This window comes from Passer domesticus, chromosome Z (genome assembly GCF_036417665.1).
Source record: "Passer domesticus isolate bPasDom1 chromosome Z, bPasDom1.hap1, whole genome shotgun sequence".
Lineage (NCBI taxonomy): Eukaryota > Metazoa > Chordata > Aves > Passeriformes > Passeridae > Passer > Passer domesticus.
In genome coordinates, this window is record NC_087512.1 from 12,314,230 (window position 1) to 12,340,657 (window position 26,428).

Here is a 26,428-nt window from a genome sequence, read left to right on the forward strand (position 1 = left end):
ACTTTAGTTAGAAATGTCAAAGAAATATCAGTTTTTTTCCAGGCTTTGCTATCTACATCCTGAACTAAACATGCAATCTGTCTTGATTTTACAGAATGACAAGATTGGAAGAGACCTTCAAGATCATCGAGTCCAACCCGTGCCCTAACATCTCAACTAAACCATGGCACCCAGTGTCACATCCAGTCTTTTTTTCAACACATCCAGGGGTGGTGACTCCACCATCTCCCCAAGCAGGCCATTCCAGTACTTTATCATTCTTTCCATAAACAACTTTTTCCTAACATGCAACCTATATTTCCCTTTGCACAGCTTAAGACTGTATCCTCTGGTTTTGTCAGTTGCTGCCTGGAGAAAGAGGACAATCCCCACCTGACTACAGCCACCTTTCAGGAAGTTGTAGAGAGAGATAAGGTCACCCCTGAATCTCCTTTTCTCTAGGCTAAACACCCGCAGCACCCCTCAGTGGTTTCTCACAGGGTTTGTGTTCCCAGCCCCTCACCAGCCTCGTTGCCTCCTCTGGATGTGCTCAAGCATCTCAACATCCTTCCCAAACTGAGGGGCCAGAACTGGACACAGCACTCAAGGTGTGACCTCACCAGTGCTGAGTACAGGGGCAGAATGACCTCCCTGCTCCTGCTGGCCACACTGTTCCTGATACTGGCCAGGATGCCATTGGCCTTCTTGGCCACCAGGGCACACTGCTGGCTCATGTCCAGCTGGCTGTTGACCCCCAGGCCTCTTTTCTCCTGGGCATTGTCCAGCCACACCATCCCCAGCCTATAATGCTGCAGGGGGTTACTGTGGCCACAATGCAGGACTCAGCACTTGGACTTATTAAACTTCATCCTGTTAGACTTTGCCCATCCATTCAACCATTCCAGGTCTCTCTGCAGAGTCTTCCTACCTTCCAACAGATCAACACACTACCAGCTTAGAGTCATCTGCAAATTTACTGATGAAAGGCTCAATACCCTCATCCACGTCATCAATAAAAGTATGAACAGGATTTGCCCCAGTAGAGAGCCCTGAGGGACACCGCTGGTGCCTGGCCACCAGCTGGATGCCGCTCCATTCACCAGCACTCTCTGGGCCTGGCCATGCAGCCAGCTCTGAACCCAGCACAGAGTGCTCCTGTCCAAGCCATGGGCTGCCAGCTTTTCCAGGAGTGTGCTGTGGGAGACAGTGTCAAAGGCCTTGCTGAAGTCCATGTACACAACATTCACTGCCTCTCCTGCATCCACCAGGCAGGTCATCACCTGGTCATAAAAGGAGACCAGGCTGGTCAAACACAACCTACTCCTCCAAAACCCGTGCTGGCTGGGTCTGATACCCTGGCCATCCTGTAGGTGCTGTATGATGACACTCCATACAAACTGTTCCATCACCTTACCAGGTACTGAGGTCAGGCTAACTGGCCTATAATTACCAGGATCCTCCTTCCCACCCTTTTTGTGAATGGGCATCACATTAGTCAGCTTCCAGTCATTTAGCACCTTTGTTCAATTCTTCTACAATAATGAGCCACTGCAAGTATCAATGACAATAACTAAGTACTCTGAGTAAGCAAAATATTCAGACTGACATCTTGGTAGCATTATTTAAAAGATTACATTAAATTATTGGCTAATAAGAACTTTAATATCAGTACTTACCATCCTCTGAGAATGTGAACTGTAGCAATGAAGGAATAAGAAAAGACAGCGCACTCTTTGAATGATTAATTTTTCTACAGCGCTGGCTAAACCAGCCTGCTTCAGCCTACAATTTAAAACAAATACAGCATTGAAAGAAAAAGCAAAAAAAAAAAAAACAAACTAGGAGCGATATTAAAAGTCATTCAAAGGACAAGTATGAAAACAAGTAAAGATCTAACTGCAAACTTTGATTTAATTGAACAAGTATGTATTATTTAATGGAAAAAAAACAGTGATCATTAAAACAAAAATTTTGCATAAAAAACTGTGTGCAGATAATGCAATTTGAACTTTTGAAGTTGACCAAAACTGCACTGCTATTCCCCACACAAACACTACTTCTTCAAAGAAAATGCATCTACCCTAAGCTGTTGTGTGACCAAGACATGCAACACAATTACAGAAGAAAAGAGACCACAAACTTGACCTGTTTTAGAACTATTATTGCTGAGATCCCACAACAGTGAAACAATGAAACAATCCTGTTGTTATGAATAGAAAGTTGTATTTTTTTAAGTTTCAGAGTTTAAAAAAAAAAACAAACAAACAAAAAAAAAAAAAAAAAAAACAACAAAAACAAACAAAAAAAAAAAAAAAAAAACAAAACAAAAAACAAACAAAAAAAAAAACCAACAACACTCGGACTGGTCAGACCCCTTTAGGTTCGCTGCCGAAGAAAAGCCCTTAATCACCCGTTAATGGCCGGTGATTAACTATTGTTCCTCTGATGCTAGCCGTATGCCAAAAAGATACCAAGGGAAACCCTCCAGGGTAAAGAGAATGGGCAGTGTCACCAGAGACAACATGCAAATAAGAATGCAGTGCACCCTGGGTTTTTACAGTTTTACAATTTTTACAAGAAAAACCCCTAAAATCACGAGCCAACAAGTGACTTAAGTGACGTCTAAGGATGTGAGCATAGTCCCGTACCTGCTTGGACCTTTTTGTTTCTCACCCTAACCTGAAAAGAAACTGATTAAAGAGACCCCCCGGGTTTTTAAACAAACAAACCAAGGACTCAACGACTCTCCCGTGAGGACAGAGTCCCCAGTTCTGTCTGCAGACCAGCGGACAAAACTGCATCATCCTCCTCCTTCGTGCCACGCCTGGGAGCAGCGGCGGCGAGAGCGCAACCCGTCGATTTCTCCCCACCTGAGCTGATTCTTCTTAATAAAGGCATTAAAAAGGAGAAAGATCTCCTGCCCATTTATTTCACCTGTGTGTAAAAACAACAGTACCTGGTATGCTACTTCATATAAGCAGCCATCTTTTCCCGCCAGGAAGATCCTCCCGTTATCAGTGGATGTGATTGCCAGGATGTAGGTGTTGTCAGTTGGGAGCGAATACAGAGGATCTGGTAGCAGCTGCATTCCTCCAGACATGCTGTCATTGAGTGATCCAGTACCTTCAGTAAATAAAAAATCATAAATCCTCTTTAGTTTTTAAGCTGTTTTAATAAATGCTACAAGTCTGTGATAAGAAACATTTCAGAAACTGGAAAAACTACAGAAAATTTAATAGTCATGAAAATATTCTCAAACAGCTTTTGTCCATGTGAACTGCAGAGTAATAAATCCATTCTACGTAGGTTTCCAAGGAAGAAAACGCAATGTTTTTCATTTCTGTAGACTGTTCTCTCCTCTAAATCACACCAAGTCCAAAACGAGGTTTCTACTTGTTTTCTCTTTCACACTGACACATTATTAAAAAAAAAAAAAGGTAGCATGATTCTCTCACTTTTACCAAACAATTTTTTCTCTTAGCATATATGGCATAAAAACATGCTACCAGGTTCTCAATTTTAGTGGTTGGAATACAAATGCCAACAAAGTTAATGAACTCTATTCACAGTTTCAAGATTCATGCATCTATCTTCTCTCCCTCTCCAACATCCTGTTTAATTAACAGGGGGACCTGTTTCAAAAGCTTTTTTTTACATTAAATAGGTGAGTAATAAAACCCAATGCTTCTCATGGAGTCCATGATCCAGAAAGTGCACATACCATAAAAAATATCTTCCCTGCTTGTAACATGATTTAAAGATTTAAAAATAAGCAAGGCACTTGGCACAGGGGGTTTTTGAACTTTTTTGAATGACTACTAATAAAATCGCCATGTGTAAATACACATGGGAATTAACACACTGGGGAAGGGGAGAAGAGAGTATTACCTGATTGTAGATTAGAACAATGAAGCCCTAAAATCACAATATCCACAGGAGTAGCCAGAACAAGTAAGTGTCGTACATGAGGCTGGAAGATACCTAAATAAAAAAAGAAAATTTTAGTTGGCATCCTGCTTCTCTGATCATAATGACGTAAGCAAATAAATCCACTGGAAAGCCACATCAACTGATTATACTGAACAGTCATATGAACAGCCTAATGATCTGCGGAATTCTAGAATTAGAAAGGAGTATCAACCAGCAGCTCAACTTCCACCTCATGACACACAGGACATTTAAAACAACACTTTTCTTCCCAACATGCTTCTTTTAAACTCAACTCATTTGCCAATTCAACTTTGACCTTAATGTTATCTTAGCAGTAGATACTGAAATAACTGGGAGGGCTAGAAACCAGAATCTCATGGAAATTATCACTTGAATATGTAAATTTATAAACAAATGTTAAAGCATGATGTGGCAAAAAAATATTATTTTTGGATCATAATTCATTCTTAAAAGTTTCTAAAATCAAAACAAACCCATATAGTCTGTGTATACATATATATATATATATATACACACACACAAAACACAGATTTATACATAACATAGAATCACTGAAGCTGGAAAAGACCTCCAGGACCACTGAATCCAACCTTGAGACTGAACACCACCATGTCAACTAAACAATAAGCACCAAGTGCCACATCCATGCATCAAATACATATGCATGTTACTACCTACGCATATATAAAATGAAAAACATATTCTGGCTTTTATATTACCTTACATTGCATTGTTTGCATAAAATACAAATGCGTATATACATAAAGACTGAAAAAAGTACACAGAAGGTTCAGTACTGTCCAATTCTAATCTCTGTCATAATATTCCTTACCTGCCTTTGGCTTTACAAGGCCCACTGCAAGAATAGTTTCACTGAGGCCATCAAAATAAGCCAGATCTCCTCTGTCAATAAATACACAAAAAACTGCATTAAATTGTTCATATAACTTCACATAATAACAAGTACATTAAATCAATGTATATTTCAAAATTATTAAGGCTTTTGCAACACTCTGAAGCCATCTACATCTTTCAGTGAAAGCAGGTCATTTGAGTTGCTTGAAGCTCCTACAGTTGATTTTCAAAGCAAATCCAACTGCAGCATTTTGTATTTTCGGATTTTGTTAATTCATACAGTCTACTCTGAAATACAGTGCAGCATCTGCAATACTGATTAACATCAAGAGAAGGAAATCACATGGGATTTTTTTCCCCATGAAAATTATCTGATGCAAAAATTCCCAACTTCTTCCCCACCATCTACCACTAACACCATGCAGCCTTGTTTTCTTTGGGAAATGCATTTCATACTCTCTGACACAATGTAAATTTATAGATAGTAGCTATTCTGAACTTTGGGGTTTTTTTAGAAAATGCAACAATATGTACAAAGCAATTCTTACTACACAAATCCCTACTAAGTGGGCAAATAAAGACGCAAACATGCAAACTATAAACTGATCAATGCCATTTCAGAATGTACTGAACTTATGTTCATCCATAAAGTAAGCAAGGATGGAGAGTTTCAATTATGATTGAAACCTCAAAATACTAATGCCCTATTACTTACTGTTGTGGGAATTACTTGTCACTGCATATGCATCTCAGTACTTACTAAATCTACCTATATAAGTTAGGCAATTAGAGGGATTTTTACCTACTTTTTGAGCACAAGCAAAGCCCTTGCCTAAGAAGAGCAGTAACTTTAGGACATTAGATATGTCTGACTCAAAGCAAATACATTTTCCTTTCTCTCACCTGTGGATGATTTGGCATCAATACTACTAACTCTTACAGATCATATGCTTACTATTCAAAAGTTTTAGTAAAACCTAAAAGGAATTAACATCAGTTAAACTGAACAGCACACCTCCATGTTTCCAGTAAACAATCTCCCACTGCTCCAGAAGTTGCTTACTTCTGGTATAATACTAATAGAACAACATCAGGAATGCATCCTCTACGTACCCATCTTCATAGTTCCACATGAAGATGTCACTGTCAATGGTCAGCCAAGCTCTGCTTATCTCTGGAAATACTCCCATCATACAATTGCACTGCATATCTGGAGCACTGCTGATGTAAGGACTAAATGCATTTTGGGTAGCAACAGCAAATCCTCTTCAAAGAATTTTTAAAAAATCATTAAAATATAGTATTACACAAACTTCACATTTCTATTCTTCATTTAGAAACCAATTCCACCAACAACTCTAGCAGATGTGCCCTGTTACCACTGAGAATGTTATTAAGAGAACCTGAACAACATTGAAGCTTTTTGCAGGGAGTCTGACAAAAAGATTGGGGAAGAAAAATATGGAGGAAAGCTGTTCCTAATACTACTTCTTACACAATCTAGGACATTTGTTTGCATAAGGATACGTCCAAACTGCTCCACTAGCTCTGGTGGAAGTGGGACTCTGCGGACTGAGCTGATTTCCGGAAGATTGGGTATTGACAGCAAACCTGGTCCTTGTAAAGGATAATCCATATCTGACATACCAGATACAGTAGGGCTACCTACAAATAAGAAAAAAAAAAAAAAATCAAATGCCTTGATGTTGCAGAGACTTTAAACATGTAAATAAAAAAATCTCACAAGATACACACGGACAGAGGTTTCTGTCGGATCAAAACCACAAACAATAAAACTAAGTCTCAAATGAGGTAAGAGCAAACAGATTTGCAAACAAACTCTTATAATAACTCACCTGGACTCCAGCCTGCTCTTTACTCCCTTTTTTCTGTGATACCCTGCAGTGCTTTTTTCATTGTATGGCCAGACATTCACATGAACAAGCCAGAAGCATATTCCTTCACCTAGAAAGGCTGTGTGTACTCTCAGAACCGACTTAAAACACCTATATATATTAACTGTTTTACCTGCTGTGTATCCACGGCCTGCCAGAGCAGCTACACTGTGGCTATGCTATCACTGCACAACAGAAAGCAGATGCTTTTTGTTCATATCCAGCCACTTCTGGATATATCTGACTAGAATGCCTCTTCAGAGCCCACTTTGCCAGCCAGTCAGCACTACTGAGAAAGAAATGCTGTCTCCGTGTGTTAAGGAGGACAAAACGAATTTTTGGTGGGAGGAAGTACATCTTATACCATAAGCGTGTCACAAGGCTGCAGACAAAAAAGAAAGTCAAGCTTAAGAGAGCCTTCCAGGCTCCGTGCAACTTAGGCATGCTGGTGGGCACACGGCTACCATAAGTGCATTCTGCACGGGACGTCCCAACAGCAAGAATGGGAAACTAGAGCCGTTTCCGTCACGTTTCAGAGGGACAGAAGGCACCTGAAGCCCACACGTGGTGCCTGCAGTGCTCACATCCACAGCCCTCACCCGCGCACTGAAGCGGACACCGCACGGCCCCACCCCGCGACCGGGACGCCTCCTCACGCCCGGCCCCAGTGCCCGAGCAGAGCCCGCAGACCGCACGCGTGTCCCGCCGGGCCGTGCCGGCCGAGGCCGCCCCGCGCCGGGGCCCGGGGCCACAGGGACCCTCCTCGCCCACCTGGCGCCGGCACCGCCAGCAGCTCCGACAAGTCCGGGTAGCAGCGGTCATCCTGGATCTGCCGGTCGATGATGCGGCCGGCGATCTCCAGCGCCTCCTGCGCAGCGGGCGCGGCCGGGCTCGTGGCGGCTGGCATCGCGACAGAAGGACGGCGGCGACAGAAGGACGGCGGCGACACGGCGATGGCGGGGCCGCGCTCTCGCGCCGCTCCACCGCCCGCCCAATCCCGGCAGGCCCCGCGCGCCAGGCCGCTTCCGGCGGCGGGAAACGGGGGAGCGGAAGGGAAGGGAAGGGAAGGGAAGGGAAGGGAAGGGAAGGGAAGGGAAGGGAAGGGAAGGGAAGGGAAGGGAAGGGAAGGGAAGGGAAGGGAAGGGAAGGGAAGGGAAGGGAAGGGAAGGGAAGGGAAGGGAAGGGAAGGGAAGGGAAGGGAAGGGAAGGGAAGGGAAGGGAAGGGAAGGGAAGGGAAGGGAAGGGAAGGATGGCCTGGCACAGGCGGTCGCTGCCGGCGCGGATCAGTGGAAGAGCCGACCGAGAGGGAACCTCATCAGTGCTTCAATATCTCAGGGGGGAGGAAGGGATGCCAAAGGGATGAACCAGGCTCTGCGCGGTGGTGTTGAGCAAGAGGGGAAGAAGCAATGGGCAGAAACTAACGCACAGGAAGCATTAGCATGAGGGAAATTTTTCAAATTCCCATCTGAGCGTGAGGAAGAAGTTCTTTATTGTGCAGTGCCCGAGCACTGGAGCAGATTGCCCAGGGAGGCTGTGCCGTGTTCCTCACTGGAGCTACCCGATTTGTTTGGACACAATCCTGTGCCGTGTGCTCTGGGATGGCCCGGCTCAAGCAGGGAGGCCAGAACAGATGACCTGCAGTGGTCGCCAGCCTTGCCCATCACAGCTCGAACAGGCTGCGTGCATCCCCGGCACCCTCAGGGCCACCTCAGGGACAGGCATGGTCTGCTCTGCAGCCCCCCAAAGGCACAGGGCGGCCCCAAGAAGAGCAGTGGGAAGAGGCTCCTGTCCTCTGAGGTGGTCCTGGGCAGCTCCCTGCCCGCTCTGCAGGCACAAGAGCTCTGGTTGGGCCCCAGTCAAAGACAGGGTCTAAGATCACGCATATATCACATATATACTGGATCTCTCAAAGGTTGGACCCATCGATCTCAGAGATCTTTTCCAACATAAATAATTCAGTGGTTACTTGCTGCCAGCCTGATGGGATACTGTGGAATGACAGTATAGCTCAGATTGATGCAGACATGCAGATTTGGAAAGAAAATCCAAGACAGACAAGCAGCTGCTGGAGAGGTTTCAGCAAAGACAGCAGCAGTAGTAGTAGTAGTACACTACTACTGCTACTACTACTATATTAATTATTTTCATACAAGAAAATATAAAAATATATCACGTATATAATTTAGATATATAAGATATATATGTAATATTTATGTATACCAATAGAATATAAGATTTATTATTCTAGTAGGTTGTAATAATATGAATATATAATAGAATGAAATAATAATAATATTATAATGATTAGGGATCTGGAACATGTCATTTACAAGGAAAGCCTGTGAGAACTGCCTCAGTCTGGCCTGGGTCTGCCTCAGTCTGGAGCAGACTGAGAGGGGATTTTATCCATGTATATAAACTATCTCAAAAGCAGATGCCAAGAGAATGGTGCCAGATTCTTTTCTGTGGTACCTAGTAATAGGATGAGATGCAATAGCCATAAACTGAAACAGAAGTTCCAGCTCAACACGAGGATGAACTTCTTTGCATTGAGGGTGGCAGAGCATGGGAACAGAATGCCAGGGAGGTTGTGGAGTCTCCCTCTCCGAAGACATTCAAACCCTATCTGAATATGCTCCTACGTAGCCTGCTTAAGGTGACCCTGCCTTGGCAAGGGGCTTGCACTAGATGACCTCAAAAGGTCCCTCCCAGCCCTAACAATCCTATGATTCTGTGATTTTGTGTGCATTGATACAAGCCAAAAGCCAGCTTAAATCAGGCTCCTCCAGACTTGAGCCTCTCAAGATCTGAATACAGGTCTGAGTCCAACTTTGCAAAATTTTTTGTTGTTGTTGTTCATCTGTAACTAGCTGGACAGTAATGATTGTGCAGTTGCGTTGTGAACATTGTACACTTGGCTAATCTTTTGTTTTGTGGAAAAGAGAAGACAATCCCAAGGTGAATGGGCTGGCTGAACAAAAACCACCAGAACTGAAGTCAGCAGGACTGAGCAGTAACTGGGGGGGAAAGGTAATTCCAAGAGTGAGTGATCATGTCCCATTAGCCACCTACTCAAAAGAGATGCCAAACTCAACTAGAAGAACAGCACCTGCACTAATAACCAGGAGAAAGAAGGATATACAACCAGCAAATAATGGTTTGAGTAGTAGTTAATAAAGTTATGTAATTTGTACTGATCAATGTTGATACCTTTGTTTTTTAAAATGTATAGATAGTGTAAAGCTCTGATTATCAGGAGGCCAGCCTTTTGTGAGTTAACATCCTCCTTACTCTGCACAAACAAGAATAAAGAAACAGAAATACACTAATAGAAATGCCTCACTTCAGTGTGCAAATTGCATGCTGGGTAACAAGCCCATGTTCAGGACAACATGGGGACTCCCAAGGCATGCACAGTGCTTCTGTTCAGAGCTGAGGTGTAAAAACAGAGTAAATAGCCTTTGCATGGCACTGGTCTCGTGGCTGCTGTTTTTCAGAATCTGGGGTGACACATCAGTGTGACCATATCAGGTTTTTTACTTTCCAGGGCTGAATTTTTGTTAAGTGATGTGTCTGCTCTGAACAGCATAGGCATTCCCAAAATGTCACAGGAAATTTTCGGACTGGGAGAAAATTTGGTTTCCAGAGGGGTTTGGTTTGTAAGTGGTGTTTGCTTCCTAGACTGCACTGACTCTCTGCTCCTCAACTGGTCCAGCATCCATCCTGGAAAGCTTCATTTATGGCAGAGGCACATGGCAGAAGAAAGGAAATCCACCCTCAACCTCTGCTTTCCAAATTAAGATTATAAAGTTAAACCTCAAACCCTGCAGGGTTTACATCACTGTTGAGGTTTAACCCCAGCCAGCAACCAAGCCCCAAGCAGCTGCTCATTCACTACCCCACTCCCAAGATCAGGGAGAGAATTGGAAGGGTAAAAGCTGGAAAACTCGTGGGTAGAGGTAAAGAGAGTATAATAGGGAAAGCAAAAGCCACACACAAAAGAAAGTAAAACAAGGAATTAAGTCACCACTTCCCCTGGGCAGTTCGGTGTTCAGTGATCTCCAGCAGAGCAGGATCCCATCAGGCATAAGGGTTACTTGGGAAGACAAACACCATCACTCCAAATGTTCCCCCCTTCATCTTCTTCCCCTCAATTTATATAGTGAGCATGATGTCACATAGTCTGGAATATCTCTTTGGCCAGTTTGAGTCACCTATCCTGGCTGTGTCTTCCCAACCTCCTATGCACCCTCAATTTCCCTGCCAAAACCTAGCCTTGCACTACACTTGTACTACCCACTGTGAAGATTAACTGTACCCCAGCTGAAGCCAGCATAATAGCAAATAAGGAATTTCTCTATCTTCTCAAGATTAAGAAGCTAGTGCCTAGTCACCAGCAGGGTTCCCCAGAGCTCAAATTCAGGGACAGTGCTCTTTAATGTTCTCATAAATGATCTGTTGCAGGAATTAAGTCTGATTATACTAAACCAGGAGGAGCTGTTGACTCCCTTGATGGTAGAGGAGCCTAACAGAGATTTGGACAGAGAGCTGATCAATCATCAGTCATCTAAAATCTAAAAAGTGCCAGATTCTCCACACAGGACAGAGAAATGGTGGTTGCACAGAGAAATTAGGGGATGAGAGGCTGGATTGCAGCTCCATTAAAAGCAAGCTGAGTTTTTGGGTTGATGTCAAGTTGAATATGAGTCAAGAGTGTGTCACAAGTGACAGCCAAAAGAGCCGACTATGTCAAGGAATGCATCAGGCACAGCACCGCTGGCCAGTCCAGGGAGGTGACCCATTCTACACTGTGCTGTGGGGTTGCACACCACATATTGAGCCCTATGTGGAGTTTTGGGCACCTCAATTTAAGGACATCACACTTTTAGAGTGTGTCAGGAGTACGGGGGCCAAGATGATGAAGAGTATTGAGGCTGAGATTTAAGATGCTGAGGTCACTAGGCTTGTTCAGTTTGGAGAAGGTGCAGAGGGAGCCTCAGGCTGTGGACACCTTCCTCATGGCGAGCAGCGGTCGGGGACGTGCTGACCTCTCCTGATGACCAGCGGCAGGGCAGGAAGAGATAGAATTGTTAAAAGCAGGTTAGAAACTGTTGTAAGATAGTTGGTAATTGTTAAGCCATTGTTAGTTTCGTTATTATGTTGTAAAAGGAGTTAAAAGGGTAATTAGACGGTACTCAAGTACCACATTACGTAATTAAGTGGACCACACCCCCAGCGAAACGAGCCAGCCGGGACAGACCCGTAATGGGCCAATCAAGGGCCTTAAATCTTCATGCAAATAAAAGGATCCAAACAGAACCAATCCAGAGGGACAAAAAAAACCTCCCCAAAACAGGATAAAAAGGGGCGTCTGGCCCAGGGAAGCTGCGTCGCTGCACCTGGAACTTCGGGGACATCGCTGCTCAAGAAGACCCAGCGCCGGCGCTGCGGCATCCTCGACGGGAACGCTCCTGCTCTGCCCGCGGACCCCCTTGCTACGACCTCGCCCAGCCGAAGGACATGTCCTCCACGGAGGGACCTTGTGTCGGTATCCTGGGAAAAAGGCCCGAGGCTCACGTGAGGCGCAGCAGAACCGGTAAGTACCACCCATCCACGGGCAGGGGCAGGGCGCGAGGGGACAGCGGGGGCGAGCGTGTGTGTGTGTGTGTGTGTGTGTGTGTGTGTGTGTGTGTGTGTGTGTGTGTGTGTGTGTGTGTGTGTGTGTGTGTGTGTGTGTGTGTGTGTGTATGAGCGTGTTTGAGACGGGACCAGCACCTCAAGCAGCTGAGCCCCCAGGTGAAATGAAGACCTCCTACTACCAAGGTTCTGGCTCTCCCCCATGAGACCGTCTGGGAACTGAGGGAAGCGAAAGAGGGAACACCGAGTGAGGCCCCCCCCCAACCGGCACCCGGGCAGGCCCCGTTAAAAGCTGACAAGCCGCAGGCGGGTGGGGGCTGTGGAAAAAGGTGTAAGTGACCCGCAGACAAGCCATGGTTCCCCGGGCGGGCGGGGAGCCGTGGTGAAAGAGAGTCACACGCAAACTGCTTCACCTTCCCGGGCGTGTGGGGAGCTGCGGCGAAGGTTTTGAGTCACATGCAGGCTCCCTCACAGGTGAACTGACACCAGAGGAGACCAGACTCACGGCCCTTCCCCACCAACTCTTCCCCCAAACTATCAAGCCACACCCCTCCCCCTTAACACCTACTTCTCAAAACTTATCTTTATCCCCTCCAATGATCCCCACCTCTCCTTTATCTCCTTAGGGAATCTCCATGTGATTTTTACCCCCTTATATATATCCACCCCCTGGTGCTTTTTCCCCACTGCCTCCTATCCCCACTAACCTGCAGCTTACTCAGCCTTAAGTCAGAATGCAATACCTTTCCCTGAGAAGAATCCTCTGGATATATCCTCTAACTTAACAAATGAAACCTCCCAAAATGATAACAAAGAATTAGTGAGCCAGTCAAATGACCCTTCAGATGCTGGCCCTTACTGTAATGCCAGATCAAAAAGTGGTGTAAGGGCAGAGGTAAATCCAGACAGGCTGTGTTAGAGCCCAGGACATCTCTCTGGATGCCCTGGATGTCTCAAAGCCCCGGCAGGGGCTTGGAGACCCTGGTAGGAAGCCAAAGACACCTAGAAATTCGATCTCAACCCATGGAGCAAACTACCAACTTTATATGAAGAATTACAGGTCACGAAAGTTTAAGTAGCATAGTAGTAGCAATCACAGGGTGAAGGGAAAAATTTTGTAGCACTGTACAAGGTTTTGAACCTTGTACAGGGGGGTTTGGGATTTTGTATATGGGGGTCAGGGGTTCCAAGATGGAGGGATTTGGGTGTGCCCTGTCTTTCTTCTTTCTTCTCCCTGGCATCCATGTTCAGGATGATGTTGGCATTCACAGATTGGCTTAGAGTAGAAAGTCCCTGTCTAACGTAGGTGATAGGTATTGGAAAATAACTGTAAACATAGTATACGTAGTTTTTAGTATAAAAGACAGCACCAGCCTGAGAGGCGGGGAGTGTTCCTCAGACCGACCTGCAGAAGGCCTTGGCAGGCCAGACAGAAAATGTTTGAGATAAAGAAATAATAAACAACCTTGAAAACATGAACCGAAGACTTCTCAACTCCTTCTTCAGCTGCTGGGTTGAGGAAAAGAGACTTGTAACAGAGACACACCTCAGGATCTTCCCAACCAGACCACACCAGAGGAAATCCTGAGAACTGGCGTCCCTGGGTGGGCTCCCCACCAGGAGAAAATTCCGAGAACTGGCAACCCAGGTGGCATGAAGGGGCGACCCAAGAGGTGAGCTGTTGGCAAGCAGTCAAGCCACCAGACACTGAATTCCAACCCAAGAAGAGGCACACCACCAGACAGAAAAATCCCGGGAAGAACAACCTGACCCTTGCCGAAACAAATCACCTCGAGCACGGCCCGGACGAGAGGAAGACCAGAAGCACGCCTGGGAATCCTCACCTGTCATCTGCTGGCCAGTGACCAGGACAACGTCCGGACCGACCTCACGGTGTTTCAGCTTTTGGTGAGACAGGTCAAAATTAAGAACACTGAGAACACAGGGGAAGCTTATTCCCAGGAACAACTCAGGGAGATTAACGGGCACCTTTATCATTTAGTAACAGGGAAAGAAAACGGCCTTGAAGCTTTTGGCTCGGGCAGGAACAATGCCGGCGACGATTCCGCGGAACGCCGCGGGGCTACTTGCCATCAGCAGGGAGCAGCAGTGACTCCCACCAGTCAGGGGGAGGGGTACCGCCCTGCTACCCTCAGGCGGGGATTACTCTTAGCAAGTTAGGAAGAGCACAAACGACTTCCACCAAAAAGGTGTGTGTGGGGGGTCGTCATCACCCTTAGGGTCTCCACGGGCGCCTCTACCGCTCCCAGGAAAGCTGTCGGAGCGGGGGCGGAGGAGGAGCGAGCCCTGAGGGGGAGCTGCCTTCCGACCGTGCCGAGGCGGTGATGGCCAGGCAGCTGCTGCCCAGGGAGAGAATTCCTCCCACTGAAAAGGAGCAGGACGATTTAACGTCAGGGTGCAGGGTTCCCTGGGTCCCTTGAGTCCTCAGAATCCCCAGAACCTTCAGGGTCCTCTGATGCAGCTATCCCTCAACCGGTCCCAGGAAAGCTGAAACCAGCCAGTTCCCTCGGTGAGGAGGAAAAGTGGGATCTCGCTTGAAGTCAGGCTCGCAGTCCCACACTGAGTACACTCACGGCACGGGGGGTCAGCGGTAGCGGAGAGACTGATGGGGGAGGGTGCAGGGATTGGGGGACCAAGAGGTGAGGGGGGCAGCCTCTGGCAGCGGCGCTGGGCGGCAGCAGAGGCAGCGGGGCGAAATGACGTGAAACCCGGGAGCCGGAGCTGGGAGGGCTTTGTCACATTCCGCAAGCGCGGCAGGGACACCGGCGGTGCTCCCGCTGGCTGCTGGCGCAGAGCCGGGGGAACCAGCCCGAGCGAGATCCAAGCGGAGCAGACCTCAAACCAGATCGGGGCTGCGCGGGTCCGGGCGGATCCCGAATGGGACCCGGGCAGCGCGGGTGCCAATCCCGGGGAGGAGGGGCTGCTCCAGAGCCGGTGCAGGCGGGGCGCGGCCGGATCCAGGGTGTTCCTTTGCCCACCCCCGAGATGGCACAGGCTGAAGCTGTGCCAGAGCAGGTGGGGACGGGCGCGGGCAGACGGTCCTGAGGCACCGTCTGGTCACAGCTGCCCGGCAGCCACAGCAGCCGGCCCATCGCAGCAATCCAAACAGGCTTCTGAGAAAAAACAGGTCCGGAAATTTCTTCAAGAGTAGGATGGAAAACTTCTGAGAATTCTCACAGTGCTTTATCCAGTTTTTTAACAGGGCAACTCCACAGAAAATGCAGCAGATGTTATATGGGGCACTTTATATACCCAACTGTTATATATATATATTTTTTTTAAATATATATATAAAATATATATATTATATTATTTATATATTATATATTATATTATTATATTATATTATTTATATATTATATATAAATATATATTTATATATAAATATATATATTTATATATATATTTATATACCCACAGGCCAGATTCCACAGAATCTTCATCAGAAAAGTGAGAAAGTACCAAGTCTTTACCCAAGATGGAAAAAAAGGAGAGAGAGAAAGAAGAGATGTCCTGGGTGGAGGGGTAGGAAGAATAGGTTTTGTAAATGCACCCCTGCCAGCTTCTGAAGTAAGGACATTTAAGAAACAGTTAGTTAGTTTAATAGAAGACCCAGCTGGCACAGCACAGCAAATAGATCAGTGCCTGGGTCCCAATATATATACCTACATATAGGGAGGGAGCTACATTCTATTATGAACATCCTCTTCTCCCCAGAGGAGATACGCCTCATAAGGTCAGCAGGGATAAAGAACTGGGAGAAGGAGAATCGTACTGAACCCCCAGGTGAACAAAAACTCCGTGTAGCAGACATAAATTGGAATCCCAACCAGGAAGAGGGCTGGAGAAACATCCAAGACTACAGGACCCTACTTATAAGAGGCATAAAAGAATCTGTACCCAAAAGCAGCAATACCAAATTGGCATTTGGTGGGAGTCAAGAAAAGGACAAGTCCCTGGGGGCATGGCTAAATAGAATAAAACAAAATTTTCAGCTACATTCCAACATTGATCCTGATGGACCAGAGGGCCAAGTATTACTAAATATACAGTTTGTTACCAAAGCTTGGCCTGGCATTAGACAGAAATTAGAAAAATTAGAAGGCTGGCAAGAAAGGGGAAATAACAACCTGTTAAGAGAAGCCCTGAAAATTTATTTAAGGAGAGATGAGAAGAACAGAACCAAAGCAAAAATTATGGTGGCAGTAGCAAGAGAAAGCGTAGGAATGGGAAGAGGGGAGCCAAGAGGGGGGGCAGAAAATAAAGGGAAGCTGGGTAAATGGAAAAAACCACCATCAGATGATGTGTGTTCCTATTACTGTGGTAGAAAAGGGCACATTAAGCGGTCGTGTAAAAAAATTACAAATGGATGAAGCGATTGAGAGAGAACAGGACACCCTGGAGGAGATTCTGAGAGGAAATTATGATTAGGGATGTCAGGGACTCTGTGCTCTGGGGAATGAGATCAGACACCCAGTAGAGCCCCTGGTAAACTTAGAAATTGGCCCTCAGAGTGAAGAATATGAGTTTCTAGTGGACACAGGTGCTGGTTGATCCTGTGTGATGAAGCTCCCCAGAGGGGCTTAGCTAAGCAAAAAGATCTGCCAAGTGTGGGGAGCAAAAGGGGAACTGCTGATAGCCCAGGTTATAGAGAGCGTAATTGTAACAGGCAATTCAAAGGAATGCAGGGCTGATTTCATTTATATCCCAAAGCTAGGTTGTAACTTATTGGGGCAGGACCTGCAAGTAAAGATGGGTATATTGTAAAAGGGGTTAAAAGGGTAGTTATAAGAAATATGGTACTCAATGTACTATGTTACACCTAAGTAAAGTGCATCACACCCCCAGCGAAACGAGCCAGCCTGGACAGACCTTAAAGCTTCATGCAAATGAAAGGATCCAAACAGAAACCAATCCAGAGGGCCAAAACAAAAAAAAACCCCAAAAAACACAAAACACACCCAAAACACACACATACCCCAAAAACAAACAAAGAAAAAACAAAACAGAAAACCCACACAAAAAAAACCCCCAAAACAAACAAAAAAACCCCAACCAACCAAAAAAAAAAAAAACAAACTATAAAAAGGGGCATCCGACTCGGGGAAGCTGTGCGGGTGCCCCTGGGACATCGGGGACATGGCTGCTCAAGAGGAGCGCGAACGCTCCTGCTCGGCCCGCGGGCCCCCTTGCTTTAGGCCTTTTTATTATAATTAATGCTGAAATCACTTTTAGTACCGGGAGTCTAGTCCCGTTTTTAACAGAATGAAGCTCTGCCACGGGAAATTCAGGTTGGACGTTAGGAAAAGGCTCGCCCTCTGAGAGGGTGGTCGGTCCCTGGAAGAGGCTTCACAGGGAATGTGTCAGGGCATCAAGCCTGGCAGAGCTCAAGGAGCATCTGCACAAATACACGCTGAAACGTGGTTTAGTTTTATGTGGCGCTGTGAGGAGCACGAATTCCGAGTCCCTGACGCTGTTGCGTTCCTTCGTCGGGAAGGAAGCTCTGCTGTCCCCGCAGGTCGCTTCCTGCCGGAGCCTGTTGTGGATCCGGGGCACGCGTAGCATGGAGCCGGCGGCTGAGGGCGGTGAGGGACGGGTTCGCCGGGGCTGGGGCGGGCCCAGCTCACCGCAGACCCCGCTCACCCCTGTGGTTTCTTCTCTCTCGCTGCAGATGCAGAGATGCTGGGGACACCCGACCCGGAGCTGGCGTCCACCATGGGCTTCTCCGGCTTCGGTACGTGGCGGTGCGGCCGGGGCCCGGGGGCTGGCGGAGCGGGGGCGAAGCCGTGGGGCCCGTCAGCCCCAGGTGGGCTTGTGTTCCAGTCTCTGTTTGCTTAATTTCCAGGGAAAAAGGCTCGGACTTTCGACCTCGAAGCCATGTTTGAGCAAACGAGAAGAACTGCTGTGGAGAGGAGTAGGAAAGTCTTGGGTAAGAAATGCGAGCGTGGTTGGCTCTTGCATTTTAAAACATCTTTTGATTTGCTCTCTCAGGGAGATGTTTGAAGTGTCTCGGACTGGCTGTGTAGAAAAAAACCCCAGAAACGCAGTTTTGTTTGAGGAAGGTAGCCCTGAACAGCTTGGGCCTCAATGAACAGTAAAGTTATTAATTTGGTGTTGTTGGCTGAGGGTGTTAGAGCAGTGTGCATGTGCAAAGCTCCTGTTGTGGGGCACAGCTTGCAGATACAGGAAAAACACGCAGACTCTTTCGTTTTTTTCTTTAACTTAGCTGTGTATTTATTTTGGAAGAGAGATTGTTATAGACAGCTGTAATCTAGGGACTGCAGGGCAGTGAAGAAGAAATGTGTGTCTCAGAGCAGGTTGTATAGCAGTCCACAAAGTGTGTTGCTGTCTTCTGATGTGCTGGGAGTGGACACTATTTGAGGGTGCTGTTTCAAGAGTGGGAGGTGGAGAAAATGGTATAATTTGCTGCCTGTAATCAAGCGAACATCAGTTCAAAAAGGTCCCTGAGAACAGTTATGCACGTTCTACAAATCCCTTTGCCAACCCAGTTATGCTTTCTCCTTTTCCTTGGCCAGTTTTTGAAGCATGTATGCCTTTTATTTTATTGTGATGCCATGTTTCTTATTGCTCTGATTCTATACAGAACTAGATCAGACCTTTTTGGAGGCTCATTGACTTTTTGGACTTTAAGACACTGTTAAATTCAGATATATAAGGGATTTCAGACTGTTGTGGTTTTTTTGTGTTGATTGACTCTAAACACAGCAGTGTATGTCCATGTTGGAAACTTTTTTAATATTTGTTACTTGTTCATGTTCAGCTATCTTATGAGGAACTGTTTATTTACATTATATATTTGTTTAATAGGGAAAGTCAGTAAGTGATTGCAAAAATACAATGTTTTAAAGTCAAGATATCTTGACCTGCATCTTGAGTATGTCCTCTCCCTCACCCTGCAGCAGACCACATCCCAGCCCACCCCCAGGTTTCCAGGCTTATACCTGTAAAAGAAACACAGCATTTTGTTGTTTTGCCAAAATTTGTAAAGTTTTGTACGTAATTCAGTTGTTTAACTTAGGAACAAATTTTAGTATTGAGACTATAGCAATCAAGAATGTTATGGGGGTGGCTTAATGTGAGCCCTTATTTTCTGATTTTTTGAGAGACCCTTCTGCTTTTTAGTTTTTTGTAATGACCATGACGACTTTTGTGTATGTCTACCCCACTACCTGATTTGTGGAGCTGAGATCAAAAGGTTTCTTGGTTCTGTATCTTGCAGCTCTTTGTGTTTTGCTTCAGTGGAAAGTGTTTCCTAGTTTTGCTGAAAAAAATGTTTTTCTTTTTTGTTTGTCTAATAGAGGTGAAACACAATGTTTCTTACTTAATGTGAGGTGGAAGTTTTTGTTTGCTTTGATTTTATTACAGTGTTTCATAGGGATCCTTTTCAATGAGTGCAGTAAGAATGAACTGCTAATGAAAGCAACAGTTTGTATGCTTAAGTTATTTAAAATTCACCTATTTATGTATCTGTATACTTTAACTGCACTAATTTAGTTCCCTGTGGTATGAAAACATCAACATTTCTCTAAAGTGATAATTTTCAACATTATACTAAAATGTTGAAAATAATTGAAATAACAGTGTCCTTATATGATCAACTTATGTTTGATGACATGTACAAATGAACTGGGAGGTGTCTACATTGTCCTTTTGGTGTTTTGTTCAGTGATCATTGCAGTAGCAATGGAAATTTAATACATATGAAAAAGTATCTTAAATCCTTTAATTGCTGTTACCTTTTCAAGTATTTCATCTAGGTCTGGGAACAAAAACTGTCTTACTGTCATTAGCAAGCCAGTTATTTTAGTATTTTTAAAGGGCTTGATTATTTGTTATTTTTGTTGTCTCTCTATTCAGAAGCCCGTGAAAGAGAAAAAGAAGACCAGACTGAAAAGGAGTTTAGAATTCCATACTCTGCTTCATCAGTTTCAGCATCCAGTGCAACAGGACCTGGGATCACATTAACTGAAAGGTACTTAGATATGGTGGGAGACTCCATGCAGCACCTTTCTTATCTGAGGAGGGTGTTGGCTTGTTTTGATGACATGGGTATCATTTAGCTTCTGTGAATATGTCTTGTTATCTTAAGTATTTCACTGGGAATACTGATTTTAAACCTTTAAAAAAATTTCTTTCTTAAAGATATGTCAATATTTGCAAAAATTGACTTTACGTATATTTAAGAGGCAATTTTGCTGCTTCCTCCTTGATCGTGTTCTGCATACTTTTTTAAAAATAAGAACAATGTTGTTATCCATGTATTTTTCGAAAATATTAGGGCAAATGCAATGACAACATGTGATGACTATTAGCAGATATTGTGCCCACCTGTAGATACAATATTAATGTTCACACCTGATGAAAAATAAGGCAAAGTAGGTGAATAGCCTCTGTGTGCAGATTTTATGGAGTAATGAAGAGGTAGAGAAAGCTTTTTTTTTTTACTTCAGTCTGAAGTTTATTCTTAAACTTTAGTCTGTTAGTGACAAATAATACATGCTATGGATTTTGCAGTTTAAATTCTGAAATTCTCAGAAATCAGAAGTAGCTGAGGGCAGTGGGGACACATAACTCCGTTGTCTGGCAGGGCTGGCAGACATGAATGTGTTGTACATTTTTAGGTTCCTGTATCTATGGAAGTTTAACAACCCATGCAAGACTCTAGTATATGCATATTATGGGCTGGTATGTGGTAGGTTATTATATGAGCCTTTATGAGGTTATTATAGACGAACTTGTAGAGTTTCAGACTCAACACATTTTTATTAGAAAATTTTGGTTTTGCCTGTTGGTCTTTGGAAAACCCGGGCACTCTCACAAAAATACTTGCTTGCACAATACACTGCTACTTTGTGTATCCTATGTATGTCTTGTGCTCAAGGAAGAATATTCTGTACTTCCATTTGCTTCTGATGATCTTACATACCCATTTGATGACATAATGAAGGATGACAAGAATTTAAATGTAACATGATTGTGTATTTTAAATGGGTGATTCCAATATATATAAGCAATTTAAACAAGTTATAAGGTGGAGAGCAGTCAGGCAATACAGAGGCTTTCCATAATTATCTCATTCTTCTAATTGACTTGACAAGAGAGACATATAGGGACTTAATATAAAAGAAGATAACAAGTGTGTTTCAATATGCTGAGTTATTAGGTAGACTCTGATAACTCATCAGAGTTGTGCTCACAGTAAATTTTCTTTGTTCTTTAATAAGCATTAAGACAGAAGGGCTTAACCTGAAAAGCTCTCCTGGGAATTTTATATTTCCATGTAGAAAAAGGATATATAGCTTAGTTCTTAAAAGTAAAAACATGCAACTAGAAAGACATGCCATTGTGACTCAGTCTTAATTCAGAGGAACAATCCTGCAACTGACAATTTTAATCTGAAATACAGGATTTTTTAGTTCTTTTTATAACAGAGATTTTCGTTACTATATATTAATCTAATATGCATAGCATCTTTTATTCTCTGATAATGGCAACACTTCACTGAATTTAAAATTTTTTAAATTATCAGAGTAGCCCTTATACTAATTTTTCAGTTTTTAAAAAGTCACTCCAAAATTATTTAAAATACACCTAATGATTATTTTTTTTCTCCTGAGCTGTTTTGCTGTAGAGAAATGTTTACAATAGCTATGGTACATAATTTATGCATAAGTATAATTACACCTTGTGAAATGAAAGAATCTGTTAGTATATGAAAGTAAAAACCTGAGAAAATTGAGTGATGTGCAGAGAATGAACACATGGGGGGGATATGCCCACATACTTGCACAGCTCTCAGGATGTTTTTTGTTGTTGCTCTTCTCAGTGTGCCATCAATGCTCCATTACAGCTTTCTTATTTTTTTTTCCTCTTACAGCTTGTTTCACTTACTGAGGAGGTAATGAGGGAAAGCAAAAAAAAAAAAAAAAAAATTAAGTCCTTTCACTTTTCTGAATCCTGGGAAAGGGGCTGGCAAAATGGTTGTTCTTTCTTTACAGCCCCAGGCAGACTAAGATTGTAAGACTAGAAGTTGAGGGAAGCACTGCTTGCTTTATCCTTTCTGTCAGCACCACTCCCAGCTGATGTCAGAAAGGTAGATGGGCATTTGGTCTGGCTGCATTGGTGTGTTCTTATGTTTCACTGTATCCCAGTCAGGACAGAGGATACCTGTAGCTATTGCTGGAGTATTTGGCTCTTCTGTTTGGAGTGTGGAGAAAAATTGCACTGCAGCTCTGGCCACATCACATGCAGAATGGCTGTGCTGCCCCTCAGAATACTGAAATGTTTGATTTGATCAATTTCCTTCCCAGAAAATGAGAGAATTATAAAGGTAATTAGGAAAAAAAAAGGTAGATGTTGTTCTTGGGTGTCTGTATAAAGATCTGAAAATTTGGGACTCAAGGACTGGAAAGGCTTAATTGAATCAATATGTCAATATGTTGTATACATCCTTGTCACTGGCACTGTTTCAATTTAGTTTCATTCCAAAACTAATTAAATGGTTTGGCTTTTGGGGAAAAGATGTGTCATTTGCTAGTGTAGGAATGCATATCAACTTTCAAAATACAATTATTTTGCATATAGTATTATGGAGTTAGTTTTGAGGATGGCTTACTTGAAGAACTTTGAAGATCTCAATCTGTGCCTCACATGCTGGAAAACCTTCCCTTTGGTAAAAGGATATCAATTGCCCTATTATTGTAGAGTAAGAGAAGCTCGTTATATTTGTGTTGGATTGGTTAGATAGCCATATTCTGATCTAGGTCTTTAAAGTAGACAAGCTATCAGGCATACAAACCCTGCTCTTCACTGTAATGTCTGAGGACCTAAGTCATGTTGGTTTTAGTTTATTCTCTTTTCTTCCTTAAACAGTTTCAATTGCTTGTACAACAAAATGTTTTTTCCAACTTGGTACCTGCTTGGGTACAGCTTGGGTACAGCTGTATAGGTCAGAACCAATTTTCTTAGTATTTCTCTTTATGTTCCTAAACTTCTGTGATTTTTATTATAGTCTTAAAGCGATAACCTAAACTTTAAAAAATCCCAAACAAAACAATATCACTGTAGTTTAGTAAAGAAATAGGAAAAGAAAACTATTTTTTTTCAGCCTGCTTAAAAAATTCTGAAAATACAAGCTCCCAAACGAAGTCTCAAAAGTTGAGCTTCTCTCTCTCAATAGCCCTTCTGCCCGTTTGAGTGCGTGGCTTGGGAGCTGCCAGCAGAGGGAGCGCGGCTATTTTGAATAAACTGCAGGAACATAGACACAACAATTCGGCTTGTCAGAAATTTCCATATGCCAAAATATGTGTTTGCAGAACCGATTTGGGCAGCAGCAGAATGGTAATTTAATGTAACTTTTGAAACACTTGAGAGTGTTTCAAAAGATGATGGTGGGCCTACACTCTGTTAATTAAAGTTAGTTTGCATTTTGCTGCTGATTTTGGTGTCCACTGGTTTACAAGAGTGCTTGACATCTTTTATCTGAAAATTACAGTGGAAGTGACAATGTTTTTCAAATAGTAATGTTTTACATTTTTCTTGCAGAGAGGCAGTGTGTAGTGAAAGTGAGGACAATTCAAGTGAAGCGTTAAGTGGTCCTTCTATGCAATCCCAGAGTTCTGGTAAAGGTCCAGCTGAGGATACTGATGATGATGATGATGATGATGATGAAGAATTTATCGGGCCACCACTTCCCCCTGGGTTCAAGGACAGTGATGACGACAATGACAATGATGATACAGAGGAAGAAGATAATGTAAGTAGTTTATTTCTCTTTAATGTTTTAATCCTTTGAGTGGGTTCTGATTTGTATGTGGACCTTTCCTTTTTGATGAAGTTCCCAGGTGATGTATGACTTGTTCAAAATGCAGGTTTTCTGTTTTTCTTACACTTCTTCTGTTTTTCTCATGTTAATTCATCAAATGCAAATAATTATTTTTATTTAAAAATATCAGGATTTAAAATAAATATACACATATGAGTCTCAAGGGTAATTCAACATCAATCAGTCTATATTGTTTGTTTTTTGTTTTCATGTTGTGGAAAAAAAAAAGATAAATCAATATTTAATATGGCTATTTTAAATGGTTTATTTCCCAAAGCACATATTGAATTTCATACAAGAAAGAGGAGGCAGAGGTGGGCTTTGAATCTAGGGAGACCAGTTGTGCCGCCAAAACTGTTTTTAGGAAATTAAGTCTGGTAACCGAGGGCTTGTTAGTCGGTTGTTTTTGTTTACCTGTGTTTATTTTGGCTTGCTTTTTTCTAAATAAGTGCCAGACCTGTTTGTTAAGAATACAGATTTTTCTATCTATGTTGAAATCAAGAGAACCCCTAACAGCCTAACTTTGGTATCAGAGAGATTCAGTTAAACAGCCTTCCTCTATTTACTTAAAAGGCATCTGGATCTAACACTGATGTGGTTTAGTGGTTTAAGGATAGTGCTGTAATCATTCGGGTTGGACCAAATGATCTTAAAGGTCTCTTCCAACCTTGATTATTTGATGATTCTCTGAAAAGATTAATGGTTTGATGTTTGTTCTTCAAAACTGCCTGGATCAAATATTTTGTGGCATTGGGTTTTGTGTGATGGTTTCCATGTGTAACAACAATGATAGAAGTCCTGTGAAAACAGCCTTACTTATTGCTGTATTGAACCATCTGGTAACAGAAAAAGACCTGTATGTCCTGTTACACAAATGTAAACCAAACTAAAAAACCCTGAAATTCCAGGGGTTCCAAGACATTCCTTTTGATTTTTCTTTTGTTTTTACTCAGGATTCAGTTTGCTGGTTCTTCTTCTGTAATATCTCTTACCTTGCATGTTTTGAACTTATATTTTAAAGTTTAGAGAACTCATTTAAAATGCTTGAGAGGAGCTTCTTAAGCCATGACATTATTCATTTTTAGAGTAAGCCTAAACTTAGGTGAAGACAAAGTTTTCTGTTTTGTTTTTTTTGTTTATCTGCAGGGGAATAGTGGTGGGAAATTTTGGTGTATTAGGTATTTATATCTCTTTGTCTGATTCATTTGATTCACTGTTGTCTATGGATTTCTATAATTATCAGACTGTACATTTTAGTTCCAGATCTTCTGTCATTGTATCTGCACCCCACAGATGACTTGTTCTGTCTTGGAGAACCATGAAGAGATAAATCCAGAATTTTCTTTGAGAATTACATAAACCCTAAATTTACTTACTTTTGATTTGTGTCAGGAAAAAACTTCTGGCTGTTAGAGCACTGTGGAGTCAGTCTCTGTTCCTGAGGGCATCATTAGCCTCAGTGGGTTTCACTTGTTGTGGGTCACATTATATTAAAGTCACTGTTTCGTTTCTGCCAACTTCTCCAAAGGCAAAACAATTTGTGGAAACAGCTGACTTTACCCTTTATTTCTCAGTAGTCACTGTCCTGATTGGCTGTTTTAATTTTTAACAAGATACTGGTATTTATTTTTTATTCATAAAAAAATAATTTGAATAATGCTACAACTGGCTTGATGAAGTGAGGTTACTGGCGACCACAGGTAAAAGACCCTAATGAAAAGTTTCAGACAGAAAGGTAACTTGCAGTCTGGTGTGATTTAAGTTTGTCTGAACTTAAGACAATAGTTACAAAACAGTCTAGAATAGATTTGGTTGAGAATAAGCAGAGCAGCAGAAATATGAGACTTGTGGGTTTTCAGTCTAAACAGTTAATTTATAACTGGGGAGATTTTGTGTCAGTGTGAATGCCAGAGGCCTTTGGGGTCTAGAGCCTTCCTTTACTGCTGCTCATGAACTCAGTTATTTTCTTTCCTGTGAAGGGAATCAGGAAGCAGCTGTGCTTTCCTGGTTTCCTGTTGATCGATTGGTGATCACAGTATGATCTTGCGAGCCCCAAGGAAGGCAGGTGTTGCAGTTATGAGAACTCTGTGATTCCTTTCTCTTGCTTGTACATAGCCAGTGGTTGGTGTGCATGGGTGTAGAACCAAGACAGAAGAAACTGAAAGCTGAATAATTTTTTCACAGATGTAGTGTGAGACTTTCTCTTTTATTATCATATTTTGCTGCTGAAGTAATTCCTTGAAAA

General features: G+C 43.2%; 2 protein-coding genes and 1 long non-coding RNA gene across 9 annotated transcripts in view; 1 reads left to right on the plus strand and 2 right to left on the minus strand.

The window, feature by feature from the left end:
- Positions 1-7,680, minus strand: part of NUP155 (nucleoporin 155) — a 31,665-nt gene extending 23,985 nt beyond the window's left edge. Inside the window, exons 1-7 of one of the 2 annotated variants that reach the window (XM_064405726.1) lie at positions 7,452-7,680; positions 6,313-6,450; positions 5,899-5,995; positions 4,763-4,833; positions 3,868-3,960; positions 2,936-3,102; positions 1,656-1,761 (exon numbers count right to left, since the gene is read on the minus strand). In XM_064405726.1, coding sequence (XP_064261796.1) covers positions 1,656-1,761; positions 2,936-3,102; positions 3,868-3,960; positions 4,763-4,833; positions 5,899-5,995; positions 6,313-6,450; positions 7,452-7,587 — 808 coding nt within the window. In that variant the 5' untranslated portion in view covers positions 7,588-7,680. The remainder of the gene's footprint in view (positions 1-1,655; positions 1,762-2,935; positions 3,103-3,867; positions 3,961-4,762; positions 4,834-5,898; positions 5,996-6,312; positions 6,451-7,451) is intronic. The other variant, XM_064405727.1, reaches the window with a different exon arrangement.
- Positions 7,681-8,486: 806 nt separating this feature from the next.
- On the minus strand, positions 8,487-12,593 carry LOC135291488 (uncharacterized). 2 transcript variants are annotated; one of them, XR_010354275.1, is made up of 3 exons: positions 12,500-12,593; positions 12,080-12,233; positions 8,487-11,733 (listed from the first exon to the last, which is right to left on the minus strand). It is a non-coding gene; the product is annotated as an uncharacterized LOC135291488 (long non-coding RNA). The 2 variants fall into 2 exon arrangements; XR_010354276.1 differs by having other exon boundaries at positions 12,456-12,569.
- Positions 12,086-26,428, plus strand: part of WDR70 (WD repeat domain 70) — a 127,963-nt gene continuing 113,620 nt past the window's right edge. The window contains exons 1-5 of one of the 5 annotated variants that reach the window (XM_064405728.1): positions 12,086-12,276; positions 18,010-18,072; positions 18,184-18,267; positions 20,217-20,331; positions 23,904-24,114. In XM_064405728.1, the coding sequence (XP_064261798.1) occupies positions 12,201-12,276; positions 18,010-18,072; positions 18,184-18,267; positions 20,217-20,331; positions 23,904-24,114 (549 nt within the window). In that variant the 5' untranslated portion in view covers positions 12,086-12,200. Of the gene's footprint in view, positions 12,277-12,412; positions 12,504-12,614; positions 12,649-13,691; positions 14,226-17,833; positions 17,924-18,009; positions 18,073-18,183; positions 18,268-20,216; positions 20,332-23,903; positions 24,115-26,428 lie in introns of those variants that run through there. The other 4 variants (XM_064405729.1, XM_064405732.1, XM_064405731.1 and 1 more) reach the window with 4 other exon arrangements.